Consider the following 16,487-nt stretch of genomic DNA (forward strand, 5'->3'; position numbering starts at 1 on the left):
TTTACCTTTTCAATTTTTTTTTTTTTTTTTTAATTCGGAGACAAAGTCTTGCTAAGTTGCTGAGGCTAGTCCCAAACTTGCTGTGATCCTCCTGCCTCAGCCTCTGGAATCACCGGGATTATGGGCATGGGCATTACACCTGGTTTTTATATCAGTTTTGATACAGGGAGGAAACTGTGAGTTCCCTTCTAGTTCTAACATTTTATGATTTTTGATTTATGGTTATTTTGAGATTCCAACTCTGATCTCATGATTCAGTATTCGATTTTCTAATTCTTTTGTAAGTCTTTACTTCATAACTACAGAAGACTCCAGGAATCCTTTAAAAACCACTTATTCTTGTATAAACAAAATGTGATATATATACAATCAAATATTATTCAGTCATAACAAGTAATAAAGTATTGATACATGTTTATGTTGATGAAACTTGAAAACATGCTAAGGAAAGTGAAAGCTAGATACAAATGAACAAATATTGTATAATTCCACTTATATGAAACATCTAGAATAGGCAAATTCATAGAGGCAGTAGATTAGAGGTTACCAGGGGATCAGGGAGAGAAGGGAACTTGGAGTTAGTGTTTAATGTTTTCATAGTTTCTGTTTGGGGTGATGAAAAAGTTTTGAAATTAGACAATGGTTACATATTATGGGTGCAATTTATGCCACTGAATTTCACATTTAAAATGGTTAAAATGGCAAATTTTATATTATATGTTTTACCACAATTTAAAGAAATTAATGATGTAATATAACGAATATAACAAAAAAGTGACCTGTACACTTTTAATGAGTGAATTGTATAGTATGCAAGCTATATTACAATAAAGCTGTTAAAAATAATGAAAGAATCAATTGGGTTCTAAGTTATCTGATTTAGCTGTCTGCATGACAGAAGTTACATAAAATAGTTTATCTTTGGTCCAGTGCATATGACTTCTTATATTTATGGAGGTCCATATATTTGTGATCACTGTGGTGGGCAGTGATACATTGGCTCTGGCCTCCTGGGGTGGTGAGAGATTGGGGGAAGGACATTTAGGTGTGCCCTTATCCCCACTGAGAATTTCAGTATGTTTTAAAGGAGAGGCATTGTGGATAGAAAGAACTTTTGATATCCAGCCTCATAAGCCTGGGGAAGGAGACACTGTGACAAAAAACCCCACTATTTCTAAAATAACAACTAGGAATTGAGGCTGAGTTGATGAGCCAAAGCCAACACACAAATGAGCTTTAATGATTTATTTTAAGCCTCCGAGTGACATAATTACACTGGCATCCTTATTTACATCATGAGACGAATGCAGGAACCCCACCTCTATATTTAGCTCGCTGTTCAATTTCAGCAGGTCATTGGGGACCGTACATAAAATGGCTTCAGAACGTGAGCGTATATTCTCACAGCTTTTATTTCCAACTTTTAACACTTCACCTTTAACTGCTTCAGGGTCAATATCATTTCCCTGGAAGAAAAAAAAAAAAGAAAGAAAGAAAAGAGGATGTTAACCATTCACAGGTTTGCAGGAATGCTGATAATTATAGAGAAATATAGATGTATTGCAAATGCAGGCTAATTTGTTTGCAAAGGCATGTGATTTTATGACGTTCATTTTTGTGAGAATTGGGATGGAGAAGAGGAGTGTAACCATTTCAAGGCACTAATTAGGAATTACAGGACACAGCTTTTCCAACAAATCAGATTTTAGAGAAAAGGGAGAACCTTATTTTACGTTCTTATGTTGAATGGCATCTTATTCACAATAATCTTATTATTATCTTCAGGGGGTATCAATATTTGACAAAAAAAGAAGCCACATAGAGATTCAGTTGCTGCTCTGCCTCACACTATCTAATGCAATGATTCTCAACCTTGGTTTCACTTTTAGAACACTTAGCGCTTGAAAAAATATTGATACCCAGGTCCCATCTCCAGAGAACTGATGTAATTGCCCTGCACCAAAAATTCCATTTCTGAGTTGGGCAGTTTCTTATTTTTCTTACACACTTGAATCCAATGCATAAATGAATTCATTTTCAAAGAAATTTCTCTAAGATGCCACATGACCTTCATTATGATTTGAGAGCACAATTACATTAGTTTGAACAATTATATTGTTACATGAGGATTTTTCAAAATTACTCAATTTGACATATTTAGTTTACTAATGGAATCTTTAAAGCATCAACATTTTGTTGAAGACATCAATCACTAGCCTTGGGAAAGAAATGTAAACATGAATACGATTTCTCATATCAAGACTTAATGAGTACAGTTATTTATTAAACAAGTCATTACTTTAAGGAGAGATGTATCAAAACCTATTATAATTTTTCTCATAGACAAAAACCAGCAAGTAGTAACTATAGCCCTGCTACTTTGTTTATATAGTCTATAATAGTTGGTGAACTGCTTTTACATACAATGTCTCACTAGATCTCAACAGATTAATAAGTCAGATATTATTCTAGGAAAAGGATCTGGAAGGTATTTCCTTATAATATGAAGCTGAAATAGGATAAAAAAATGAACATAGACAAACACTATCCTTATGATATTCCTAGAGGCAGTATGAGCAATCCATTGATCCAGGTCAGCCACACAGGGCAATTCAACATAGAAACACATAAATCTAATAGGTCACTTTGGGGCTTCAAATGACAACTTGTTGGTTAGGTCTGAGGAGGGCCAAGGCCCTTACTCACATATTGGAGAGAATTCAGAGAATGACAAAGAAAAAGATTAAAGAGCTGGAAGGCTTGATTTATGAGAGAAGGACTAAAATGCTTGCTTAGATAATAAGTAAGGTTGGGGGAAGGGATGAACTCACTGCACTTCCATTTCCAAGGCTCATTCTTTTAGGCTAGGAGCTCCTTGGATGTTAAAGGCAAAATGAGAGCAGAGTATACAGCTGAACAATAATCCCTTTTCACACACCAAGGAATAAATGATAAGCAATGAGTTACATGAAAAATTACCATCAGCTTTGTGTATGTGATTGTCATAAAAGCTGAAAAGTCCAGATATCACAGCAGTGATACTGACACTCCATGCCTATAAGGGAGGAGCTGATTTCCAACAAGAAAAGTTAAAAAAAAATAGGTACAGGTTACTTTTTGTCATTTAAAGTAAACATAGCATTATTGAGCTATTAAAAAATGTGTATGTTTAGGACTCTTATTATTTGCTTTTTACTATTTATCATTGACTATCAACTATTATTAAAAAGATAACACATTTACAAAATCAGCTCAGTTCTTTAGTCACTGAAATGATAAAATATGGGCTTTTAACTAAAGCAACAGAAGAGGAACTTTCTGATCTTTAATCCCTAATGCATATAGAACAATGAAGAGTTATAATTATCTCATTCTATCCTGCAAAGACATCCCCATCTAGGTATTATTGTAATTCCTGCATTACATACAGACAATTGACTTTCAAGAAAGGACTAGGTCACAAAGGACATCAAATTCTATTGGATACAAAATCTGCTTACCATCTACCATGTGTTAGACCCAGGTCTCCCCACTGAGAATATAAAGATGAACAGAGTTTCATTGTAATGGTAAGTGGGTGCATTTCTAAAATGAATACCAATGGTTCCCAATATGTCACATTAGGATACACTTTGCCTTTTCCCTCTCCTACTCTGGCCAGGTGAGATTCATTTTCTTTTTGGTACTGGGGATTGAACCTAGGGGTACTTTGCCACTGAGCTAATGACTAGCCCTTGCTACTTTTTTTTTTTTTTTTTTAATTTTCAGACATGGTCTTCCTAAGTTGCTCAGGGCCTTGCAAAGTTGCTGAATCTGGTCTTGAACTTGCCATCTTTCTGCCTCAGCCTCCAGAGTGCTGAGATTACAGGTGTGCATCACCCCACCTGGCCGAGACACAATATTTCTACTTTATTCAGGCCTGGGGATGCTACATGTCTGAGATGGCAACAGAATGGAGCAAATAGGAGTGGAAATGAGTAAGAGTTGAAAAATTGCAATATAATAGAAGGGATCCTGCATGTTTTCACGTCCAGGTGGTAGTGATGAGTTTGAGTCAGTGAAAGCAGTAAGGTACACGTTGGTAGCAGCACACAGACAGGAACAGTTCAGTTCAGGGAGGTCGCCAGCCGGAAATCAGTGACTGGGTGGTGGGGTGAATGAGATAAACACTTTACTTGGGGGTGTAAGTACCTCGCTTAGAATCCAGGCATAGAACCTTCACAGAAAGTTTTCAAACTGAGTTCAGCAAGATTTCAACAGGTAACTGAAGGAAAAAGTTTCCTGTAGCTTTGAGACTAACCAAAACTAAGCTGGTTTCTTCAATGGTTACGGGGATCTTTACTACTTCTGTACTTGGGGAACCACTGTGGAACCACAGGTGCTTGTCTGTGTGTCCTGAGATACATGTTTTCACAGAATACCTACTGTATGAAGCCCAGGAGAACACTATTGGAGAGTAAGATATCAGTGCCACAAAATAAAATGTGGATGCTGAATCAAATGACCTGAGAAAGAAAACCATTCCCTTCCACCTAGTCTGGAGTGAGAACTGGCCTCAGGGTAGTTGTGAGTGGGGTTGGCCTACAGTTGTAGGTAAATTAGTGGTGGAAGGAAGAATACGACCTCTGCTCTCAACATTTGTCCTTGTGTTCACTGTGTCATAATTGAGTCCCTATTCTCTGCCTCAGCTCATCTTCCTGCCCTTCTTTTCTGTTTGAGCTGAGGTTTCCAGATTGGTCTTTTGAAGCATGTCTATTACCATATATCTCTATATGCACTAGAATAGGATAAAACTTCTGGGCAGTGTCAGGCCATCCTCATTCCATGTACTTTTCTAGTGACTACTTTCCAGAAAATATGTCCATGCACAAAAAGTCACATAATAAGACAAATAGGGAAAATATAAGGTTTCTTTAAACATAATCATATTTAGATGTTTGTAAAAAGTTTAGAGCTATTTCCCTTAAAGAACTGTAGAGATATCTACATAGCATATGATAGAAACATTTTTCTTTTATGAAGGGTATTTTATTTATTTTGGCATACATTTAATGAAGATTAATATGAGAAGCTTTGCAATTTAGTTAATTTGCTGGAATTTGGATTCAAGAATCTGGAATGTGAGCCCTAGTGCTGTTATTTTCTCCCTGGGTGACCCTAAGATAAGTAAACTAATCTCTCTAAACCTGTTTTTCTAACTAAAAATGGGGATAACCATTACTGACCTCCAAACCTCATAGGTCCATGTAAAGTTCAAATGAAATAATATATGTCAAAGTACTGGATCCATTGTAAATTTCCTCCTAAGTGTGAGCTGCTGTTGATAGGGGCACTGTGTTCTACCATGTGTTCGGTCCACAACTGGCTTCATGGACTTGAAGACTTGTTCATGAACTCCCTCCTACATCCATGGGGCTTCTAATTCATTCTGAGCAGTGACTGATCTTTGGCACCTATTGTGTTCTCTTGCTTCAAACTTGGCTGCCCTTTAGCACACTGTTTTGTCACTGGGTTAACTGTTCACTGAGGCAACTCTTAAAACTAGGACTGGAAACTTCCATAATCCCTTCTTTAGCCAAGGGATTCCTTCAGGAATGTTTGGTTAAGGACCATGAGCTCTTCCTGGAAGTAAAGAATAAATCTCACTTCAAATACATTGTTGTCTCCACAGTACTTTCACTGGTGAAAGACAAACACGCTTTTCACTCATAGTTTGAATGGTAATTGAACAAGCCCAATATGAAATAAAATGGTCACCTTTCTTTTTTCTTTTTTTAAAAATATTTATTTATTTGTTTATTTTAGTTGTAGATGGACACAATACTTTTACTTTATTTATTTTTATGTGGTGCTGAGGATGGAACCCAGGGCCTTACATGTGCTAGGCCTTACATGTCTACGGCTGAGCCATAACCCCAGCCCAAGGTCGCCTTTCTTTTGATAAAAGCACACTGTTGCTTTTCCAGAAAAAGCCTTCTCTTTTTATGCTTCATTTCCTTTTGTTTCTGCCTCAAGAAAGGGTTAAATCGCTGTCATAATAAATGCATAACATTCCTTAGATTTCTTCTTATACTTAAGGAAAATGGAATAAGGAATTGAATCATGATACCAAAACCATTGCTCCTGGCCCCACTGTTACTGCTCTGTGACATGGCAGGGGGCTATACATAACTTGTTAGAGAAAAAGAGTAAATCTTTATATAGCCAAGAAAAGGAAGTGCTTTGTGCTTGTCTCCAGAAACCCCTTGGGCTATGTTAGAAATACCACTAATAGGATGAGGATGATGTCAAATCACGTTTTTCTTGGTCCAACAATTTTGAAGGATGTTGAATAATGGGTATTTACTTTATCGAAAAAGAAGTTTTCTCTTCTGCACAACACTGTGCTTGGAAGTGTAGATAAAGAATGATTTATCTCTCATCTGTCCATCATAGATACAGAAACAGAAAATAGAGTTTCTTTGGGCGTAAAACTCTTTGCACATAAACCTTTGTTTTCATCAAGAAAACCAAATGGAATCTTTCAAACAGCAAACACAGTAATTGTTGAAAGCAAAAGGTCACACTAGATTAGTTTTATTGAAAAAAAAGTGATAAAAGCTCTTTCTTCTTTTCTAAAACTAATTAAAGAAGCAGATGAAAGAACTCTGCTGTGGTAAACGTGCTGTTCATTGAAGCAGGCTTCCATTTAATTTCATGCTGGGACTGCTTAATTATTGTGCAAAACACAATTGTGGGGTTAGTAAACTTGTATGAGTGTAGTGTGTGCACGAGTTAGTTGACAGATAATTCTGATAGAAAAATCTGGTGGAAAAATCAGGAAAATTTCAGTAGAGACATTGGTTAGATGGAGATGACCTATGACAAGCTATTTTATTGTTAAATAAGGATGCTCCTATTGCTCTGTGTTCATTCATATTTGCATGCAGATAATCTTTCACAAAAAATTTCTGAATGTGTACAACAATACATTGCAGGATGAATATATTGCTGTTTTTAATGACTAGGGCTATGGATAATTAAAGTCCTAATCATTTTGTCTATTTTATTATTATTTGAAGTAAAAATGACTGAAGTGACATGACAGAGTTATATTCTAGTCTTTGTTCTACTATTTCATCACTTGTCAAACCACTTAACCCCTCTGGACTTCAGTGTTCTTTATTTGCAACAGCCTGGCTTAGAAAGATGATCTGTTATTTATCTCTATTAAATTATATTTAGAAGCTAACATATTCCTAAGATGGGAGAAATCCAGTTCCATTTATAAATCAGCTTAGAGGTGACAACACCCAGATAGAAAGTTCCACGTATTATAAGAAAATACAGAATTGCAATTTTGCATTTACTTTCATGGTCCTTACTTTGTATCTTACAATGAGCACATTTAGTTGAAATAAGAAAAGCATAGTACCATTAGGACAATGAATTACAGGAAACCTATTTAAATAGATTTGCGTTCTGCATTTGCTACTTTTAAACATATACCAAGGAAGGGTTTTAAAATACTTCATTAAAAAGCCATCCACAATTAAACTTATCTTTTAGTCTTATGTCAAAAAAATGGTTATTCAGAGCTTAGGCATTTGCTGATGTTTCATAATATACAATGACCAAGTATAATTATTCTATTCACATAGATATAAAGTCAATAAAGTTCAAGTTGATGACTTCAGAGAGCATTTAAAGCAATTCTTACCTTAATTTCTAGTACATTTTCATTACCCATTGAGATCACCACTGGCTTTTCAAAAGGCTTAAACACAGGATTATGTACATAAGTGAGATCAAAGTATTTGGAAAGGATCCCGTCTAACACGAACAAGGCTTTGGTCTTCAGTGGGAGTTGCAGATTCAGCTGTTGCAGTGAGGGAGTTGTGCAGCAAATTATCTCTGAATTTGAGCGATGCTGACATGCCTATAGGAAGACAAAATACCCACTGTCAACAGGACAGAGTATGACAAAACCCATAGTAACTTTCACATTTCACAACTTCAACTGAAAATACACAATTGTAAAAAAAAAAAAAATCTGCATTTAATTTCCTAATGTTCAAGAACACAATTCTAGAAACTTGGAAGATGCAAAATTTTTCAAACAATCCAATCTTCGGAGGAACACAGCTTCACTGGCCCAGAAAAAGCTATGTTGATCTATCTGCAACTAGCCCTCACTCCATCATTTTATGTTCCTTAAGAAGACAGGACAGTGACCTGGAGAGACTGCCTTCTGGTCTTGTGAAGCAGCTATGGATGAGTGGAAGCTGGACTTTGAGGTTAGAAGTCCTTGGTCTAGATCCTAGCTTTAACTCAAGCTGTGAGAACAGAGGCAAAGCCCTTCCTTAGAAACTCTGTTTCCTTATTTAGGAATTAAGATTAAAAAGTGATTCACAATGCAGGACATTGTATGGCAAAGTGCTTCACAAATTACCAAGTATCCTATGGTTAAGATGTAAGTAAATATGTAGTTAGATAATGTTGATAGTGTTTTAAGCTATTAACCATTGAGTTCTAGGTTCTGTGTAGAAAAGTTCTGTGTTTTATAAGGCTGATCTCATTTAATTCTCTGATAATCCTGAAGATACGTGCTATGAGCATCCAGTTTACAGATGAAGAAACTGAGCTTGGCAGAGTTCATTAGATCAGGTCACAGCTCTAAGAGACAGAGTGGAGTGCATATATCTTAGGCCATTACAGATGACACTCACTGTTATAGCGCCCATGTTTTGCTTTGTGTTTATTATATATTCTACATTGGTACATCTTTTCCTATGCTCTCTATTTTAAAAAGGCTCAGCTATTATTATTTCATGGGCTTTCATCTCTCATTTCACATCTTCCCCTTTGAAATTCTGATTTATGGAATTTTGGAAAATGTAGTTTCCTCTTGATTGTACTTAGACTAAAGCCAGCAATACAAAGTGGTACATTTAAGGTTAAATAGTTGTGGTTTTTTTTTTCCCCCCAAGGAAAGGACAAACAAGCAACAACATCCCTTAGATTTCCTTTTCTTTGACAAGTATAGTTGGAGATAAAACAATTACTTATGCCACAATAGAAAAAGGTCTCAGGATATTCATAAAAAGCACAAACAGAATTTGGTGCTTGATATGTTGTTTTAAAAATAATTTAAACATTTAGTCTACATTTAAAAATATGTGTTGTAAGCAGATAAAATAGTGATATGATATGAACTAAAACCGATATAATTTAGTTTTATCTCAAATTAATGCTATAATGCTAAAAAATATTCCTATCATCTTGAAAAGTGAAAATGAACAATTTTATTGTCATCACAATGATTTTCCATATAACAAAAATAATTCAGAGCTACACAATAACCAGCAGGCTTCTGGGATATAATGTGCATTAACAAATTAATATATCTTTTGTTAAGAAGATCATTATTATTATAATAATTTGTGTATGGTGCTGGAGATTGAATCCAAGCCACCTGCATGCTAGACAAGTGCTCTACCACTGTTACACCCCTAGCTTTGAGAAGGCAATTATTTTCATTTTAAAAGATTTGAGTTTATTGGATTAAAGTTATTGTAGCTGGAGATATATATAAATCATACTTGACCATGAGTTTTTATTTGTTAAATAATAAATATTTTATTGTAACGACCTGTTTGTGGCTTAAGCAACGAAAGTTTACATTTCCAGATGTGTTAACAGAAAAGATTTTTATCTTCTATCATTGCCTAGCTCTTCCCTGGGATATGCATCTCTGATACCTAGAAAGTTTTCAGTAATTATTTGATTACATATAAATGTATGAAGCTAAGAGCTGTTCTATCTGTCATCTTAATGCTGGTGAGGCAAATCAAAGCCAATTTAGTTATTATTTTAATAATGTAGGTTTGTTATCAATTAGATAAATTAATAATTTCTTGGATTTCTACTTTAAAAAGTCACATGCCAACACCAAAGAGAGTTACTGCTGTTCTTATTTGGTTAATGAAATATTGTTATCTTAGTCGTGGAGAACTGATGTCTTCCAAATTAATAGCAGTGGTATTCTAACATTGTTTGTGGCCATGTGTGGGGATTGTCTTCAAAGCCTTTTACTTCATGCGGTGACTCCCTGGAGTACAATCTCTCAGGAATATGATAAAAATCTAATAATATCCTTTAGAGGTGATGCAATGTGGCTGATTGAGAAGGTCAAGAAAAATTTCATTTGAGATGACCCTATTGTTTGGTGATTTAGCTTGACATTTTTAGCCCCAAATTGGTTTTTGTAATTAAAGAACATGGTGGGTTTAGGCTTCAAGAAATATTGGATGAGAAATCTCAAAGAAAGTGCTGTAATTCAATCTATCACTTGCCCTGTCCAGACCCTGTTGAACGGGAGCACTTAGAACTTTCATTCTAAGTTGAGTGCACAAGTCCAACTAGATTACAAAAACACATCAACACAAAGTATGGGGCCACTGGAAATAACTCCAACCTTCCTAAATTCTAAATAAAAATGACCATTTTAAGGTGACCCACTGAAATTAATGGGCCAGTCACTTTTAAGGAGGTGTTCAGTTAAATTCTGATTGATCTTGCAAATAAATAAGGAAAGATGGAGAAAAGATAAATAATATCCACACTCTAGGAGATAACTAGTTTAATGCTCTCTCATTACTTGATAATGTATTAACAAAAGGGCAGGAAGAATGATAAGAAGAATGGAAGGTTAAGAAAATATTGTAGTCTGCTGCTTCAGAAAGATGCTGTAGCAAGGTCAAAGGCTTTATCCAAGGGTTTTATCAGGACAAAGGGTCAATAGTCTATGATGCACTAGGGAGCTGGAGAAATGCTGTGATTTCTATATTCACTGACTGTCTTTAAAAACACTGCAACACTGTCTCCAGTTGGTAATCTTCATTTGCTTCTAAACAGTGTGTGTGTGTGTGTGTGTGTGTGTGTGTGTACACATTTACAATGTCAGCCCAATTAATTTAGAAGACATCAGTTCTCTACAAGTAAGATAACAATATTTTATTAACCAAATCATTTTAGTTGTTGAATAAAAAAATACAATTTCATCTATGCTGTAGGAAGGTAACTAGCAAACACTAAAGGCAAAACTGAAACGTCCCACCTGTCCTGAAAGCCAGGTGGTAGAGCCGAGATGCAGAATTCTGAGTGGAACCATCATTCCAAGGACTTACCACTGTATAGTTCCTTCCTGCTTCATGCACATTTATTACCAGTCTTGGGACGCTAACTGAATTCAGATTTTTTCCAACTCCTATTATTGTGCTCCCACCACTGGCAAAATAAAATAGAAAAATGGTAATATTGAGAGGTTCTTTCCACCAAGCATTTTAAGAGAGAGGTTCAATTTTTATCAAAAGCTGTGATTACATGTCAGAGGAACGGCCAAAATCAAATGGAAGTTTGGGGGGTGTGTAACTCTTTTTTGGAAATAACTTATTTAACTTGAAAATTTGAGTTCAAGCTCATATTTCATAAGCCAAAAAATGCTGAAAATTGGATTTTTATTTACAAAATACACAATAGAATTTTTTTCTTTGAAAAAATACAAAGAAAAACATATGTAACTATCATTGCTAGACTGATAGAAATAGCGGAAATAGGGCAAATTGAACAGAGTCCTGATACTGATTCAAAGTGAGCCTGGTATGGGGAAAAGCTGTGCAAAGCAGGACTCACAAAAAATACACTGAAGAGTGGAAAAAAGGATTTTTTTTCTTGCACTGTGATTAGTATAGAATTGATGCATGTGTAATATACATGCTTACATACTATGATGTCACATTAAACTGTTTTTATGGTAATTTGTTTAAAATGTAATAAAATAGGATGAAATCTTCCAGGCATAAACTAGCATTGATATAGTAAAAAATACTCAAATCTTAAATGTAGTTTTTTTTCTACCGAATCGGAAAGTCAGCCTTGAAAGAAAAATGCCAGCGATAAAACTGCAACTTTTCTTGACCCTTCTACAGCCAAATAATCCCTATGTTCATTACTTTCTTACACTGTCAGAAGTTTTTACTTACCTAATAAAGGATTTGGTTGGTTGAATTTCAGAGACAATGGGGTCTTCCCGGTAACTGAAGCTGCTGGTCTCTCGGTTGGCTAAGTCAATTTTCAATTTCACTGGAAACTCAGCTGAAATGGTTTGGGCTGGGGTATAACATTCGAGAATACTATTTGACACACTGAACGACAACAAAAAATAATAAAATAAAATAAGAAAATGAACCTTAGCTATTAGAGATACACATAATTTAGAATTATAAAGGATCCACAAATCAAAGGGTATAACTCAATGGCTCCTAAATGGGAATTTCCTGCAGTGATCTAGAAAAAAAAGCCTTTTCTAGTGTAGGCTGTTTACATTTGACTAGAGCCCAAACTTAGCCTTGTTGTTGAAAGGCCATCCTTGACTTCAAAACATTTGGCATTTTCAGCAACCTTTAAAGTACTTTCGTCACTTGAAGGAACTCATCTCTTTCAACTCCAAGAAGCAGAAATGTAACCTCCTTCCAAATCCAATCTCCCCCATTTCTCTCCAAACTGACTTATTCTAATTTTAAATCTCACTTGAACAGTTTAATCTGTTGTCAATTACCAGAACCTCAAGCTCATAATAAAGCTTCAATATTGAGATATAACAAAAAAGAGGATGAATGGGAAGACAAAATTCAAAAGTGGGATTAATAAATAAAAAGGGAAAGGTAGAAAATTCAGCAAAAGAGTAGATGGATTTAGGAAGGAGAGAGTCTTGTTAGCAAGAGAGTAAATAATAAACATCTTGATTTTTCTCCACACAAAAAGACACAAACTTGGCTTGATTTGTTAAGTAAAGATAGTAATCTAACTTGGCAGATGCAACAAAAAAGAAATTCACAACACCTTTTTAAAGTACATGTTTTTCCACCAATTGAAATGTGTCTAGAATTCCCACTGTTTAGATACTTTCCAGTTAAAGTAAGTAAAGTGCCTCCAGCCTTGGGACCATAGCTTGGAGAAATACTGGTTATTATAGGATCCTGAACAGAAGACAAAAACAAAACAAAGTAACTTTTTAGTTTTATAATTATAAATAGATTAAGTAAAAATCACTCATCCCAGTTCATGAGAAAAGAATGCTTAGACTTACTACATAAGAAAATGTACTATATTGTGCTGTGCCCCGACTGTTTGAAATAGTTATGGACAGATTGAAATTTTCATTCATAGCAGGACCAACTGTGCATTTTAGCCTGAAAAAAAGCAAAGTTTAATATGTTAGAAATCCACAGGCATTTTCTGGTTAGGTTGTCTTTTATGATGGGACATGAACTCCACAATAAGCTAACTCATTCTGCATAGCAAGCAGTTTCATTAAGCATTAGGACTGAAAACTGTACAATCTGATTTCTGTACTATTATGCTAAACTTATATTGACTATAGTATAGTATTTACACATTTAAAACAGGAAATGTTAGACCTGATCAATGCAGACCTCCCCAACTTAAAAGTAAATCATAATCTAAACCTATAAAATTGTAGGGATAATGTCTGACACACTTAGGATAAAGCAATGGTATTCAGTATCATATGAAACAATGTGCAAGCTACAAATAAGCCAAATCCTCCATCAAAGTTTTTCATCAGGTACATTTCTGTAACTATACTTGTGACATGTTTATTTAAATTACTTAAAGAATAGTAAAATTGTGATAGCTTTCCATAAAATTATTTCTGAATAAATAATCTTATAGTTCTGAAAAAATTTTGTATGTTATTTGTTTTCTTATGTAACTATAAAAGAAGATAATGATTATGTTTCAGTTTTACAAATCCTAATTTATGATGCAGTAATTAAAAGAGTTTTGGAAAACTTACACAGGAGATTTCTAGAATAAATTTGTTTTGTCATTGAGCCAGCACATATGACATTAATTGATGTTTCAGTTTCAATAAAATGAAGGAGTTTAGATCTTTTATAACTTTGGAGTAAATTCTGTTTTTAGATAAAATAATCACTTGATAGAATAGGTTCGGCCATAAAGATTCAACAAATAAAACTTTGGTTGTTGTTGCTACAGAACTGATAATTTCCAGATTGTTCATTATGGAATGCAGAATTTATAGAATGAAACTGATGATATTACGTTATGTGCATGCATGAATATATAACAACAAGGCCCATTATTATGTATAATTATAATGCATCAATAAAAAAATCTTTTAAACAAAAGTACATGTAGCATTTAGTAGAATAAGCACAGATCTTGGATCTGAACAGCTGTGTTTGAAAGCCCATTTCTGACTCTCTGGAATATCCCTGCTAAGTTTCACTCTACCTCTCTGAATTCTGGGGACTTCTTTTGTGTAAAATAAGTCACCATTCCCAGGACTTTGGAGATGGCTCAATGAGACACACCCCCAAAATGGTGCTGATAAATAGTGGCTGAATAAATTTTAGTTCATCCAAAAAGAGACTTAAATGTGTGATTGAGTGACTTCAATACACTACGAAGGTTTAGCAGATGAATTAAAAAGATAGGATATATACTTTGAGCACTTTACTGATTTTTTTTAAATAAAAAAATGTCTTGGAGACTGTATTTGAAGACTCTAAAGATGGAGTGTCATGCTTTCAAATCTACCCAGACAATTTCTGAAGAGGTGTTACATAAATGGTTGAAAACTTTACGTAGACCATATCATTTTTGTCTTTCCCTAATCCCCTTAAGTAAATAGGGAAAGAACAAAACAAACCTACTAAGGACGTGCAACCAAGGCCCTCATTAATTTGAGAAATGAGCTTTCTGTACATTTTTTTTTCTTTTTACAAACACACTTTCAAGAACAAAACCCAACCCAGCAAGACATTTTAAGATCCTTACGTATTTTTTGTGCTCTCACTTAAGGTCAAGGTGCAGCTCTCATTTCCAAGGAGAACTTTGGTTTTTTTTAAATCAAATTTATTGTTCTTCTTGAATCCAAAGTCCCAGCCACATATGGTCAGCATTGTCCCTCCTTCAAGGGGTGCACTAGTTGGAAAAACCTATAAGGATAACGTAGAGCTTTAGAAAAAAAAAATCCAGTGTATTATTATTTTTCATGTGTGGAAAACAATGTATCCTTCAAGAGCATAAAATTTTCCATTCTCTCACAATCCAGTAAAGGTTGAATTTTTACTGAAGGAAAGGGTTTCAAATTCCAGAGCATCTGGAACAAACATTAAAACTACCTGATCATGCTATGAAATAAGCTATTTTCAGGAGAATCAGAGATGGAACAAAGAGCAGAGAGTCCGGGTGGGAATGGGGAGGTCTTTGGGGACACTCTGAAATTAATTAATTTCTTGGACTTTTTGGGGCAGCAGTAGTCACTGCTTGTAACTGATTATAATTTCTTCATGGTCTCCAGATCAAAATGATCCAACCCCTGTAAGTCAAGATCCAATGTATGCCTTGGTACCCAGCATTTTTTTACAGAATGAATTTCTCCTTGGCTGGGGAGGACTTTTGGGATGGCTCAATGAGACATACCCCCAAAATGGTGCTGATAAATAGGCAGTTACCCTAATATCCAACATATTGATGGTATTCAAATCTGCCACCCATTCATTCATTATTTCTCCTATGTTCCAGGCACCAACAAGTAAATAAGTGAATCTACTTCTTAAAGCCTAATAATTCACACTTTATATCATAGATTCAAGATTTTTCATTATTTTCCAAAGATGGTCACTATTTGATGTTCAGCAAATACATAATGTACTATTAAAAATTATGTGATATTCAGTACATACAATATATTATTTCTATTGGAAGTAGAAAAAAAATGCTCAGAATTGGAGAGCACCTCAAATCCATATGGTAAAATCTTTTTCTAATTCTCTCCATTGACATTATTTTACATCTTATTTTGAAGATTTTTTTTTTTTTTTTGCCTCATGACATGTTCAATGGTCAGTAAATAACAGGTTCACTGTATCAATACAGGCTTATTTTTGGTGTGTTAAAAGTGAAATTTTAATTTATAACTAAAATGTTGGAACTATTATATAAGGCAGCATTCAGTGCTTTTAAAGTTTGTAAGACAACTGTTCTTAGGTTAAAACTAGTTAAACAAAACACATTTGCAAGTTAAAAATAAGCTTTTCTTGGGCAGCTTTGTGACAATTGAGAAAGGAAATGCTCTTTTGGGGGGACATATTGTAAATTGTGCTGTGAAGTACAATGGTGGGAAACCGCAGCACCAAGATAGAGGCAACTCAAAATCCAGCAAAGGTGTTTGCTAAAGCCCACTTTGTGTAAGTCTGACAACTGAGAGGACTTTTTAGCAAAATTCAAATTTGCAAACATTCCCATCCTTCCTAAGTAAATAATTGCAAGCCAAAGTCTTAACTTAACCCTTGTTACCAAACCCTTTTAAAGTCTCAGCTTAATGCTTTTATGATGGCCATTCTACCCATACAAATCCATTACACAGTTGTTCCTTTCATAAAAATTTACCTCAT

At 34.8% G+C, this 16,487-nt stretch overlaps 1 protein-coding gene across 2 annotated transcripts in view; it reads right to left on the reverse strand.

Annotated features, from left to right (window-relative positions):
- Nucleotides 1-16,487, reverse strand: part of Met (MET proto-oncogene, receptor tyrosine kinase) — a 109,725-nt gene that overhangs the window by 24,647 nt on the left and 68,591 nt on the right. For both annotated transcript variants that reach the window (XM_005332278.5, XM_078040329.1), the window contains 7 exons: nucleotides 14,866-15,026; nucleotides 13,130-13,232; nucleotides 12,883-13,019; nucleotides 12,024-12,185; nucleotides 11,169-11,268; nucleotides 7,700-7,918; nucleotides 1,320-1,466 (listed from right to left, as the gene is read on the reverse strand). In XM_005332278.5, the coding sequence (XP_005332335.1) occupies nucleotides 1,320-1,466; nucleotides 7,700-7,918; nucleotides 11,169-11,268; nucleotides 12,024-12,185; nucleotides 12,883-13,019; nucleotides 13,130-13,232; nucleotides 14,866-15,026 (1,029 nt within the window). The remainder of the gene's footprint in view (nucleotides 1-1,319; nucleotides 1,467-7,699; nucleotides 7,919-11,168; nucleotides 11,269-12,023; nucleotides 12,186-12,882; nucleotides 13,020-13,129; nucleotides 13,233-14,865; nucleotides 15,027-16,487) is intronic.

Source organism: Ictidomys tridecemlineatus, chromosome 2 (genome assembly GCF_052094955.1).
Source record: "Ictidomys tridecemlineatus isolate mIctTri1 chromosome 2, mIctTri1.hap1, whole genome shotgun sequence".
NCBI lineage: Eukaryota > Metazoa > Chordata > Mammalia > Rodentia > Sciuridae > Ictidomys > Ictidomys tridecemlineatus.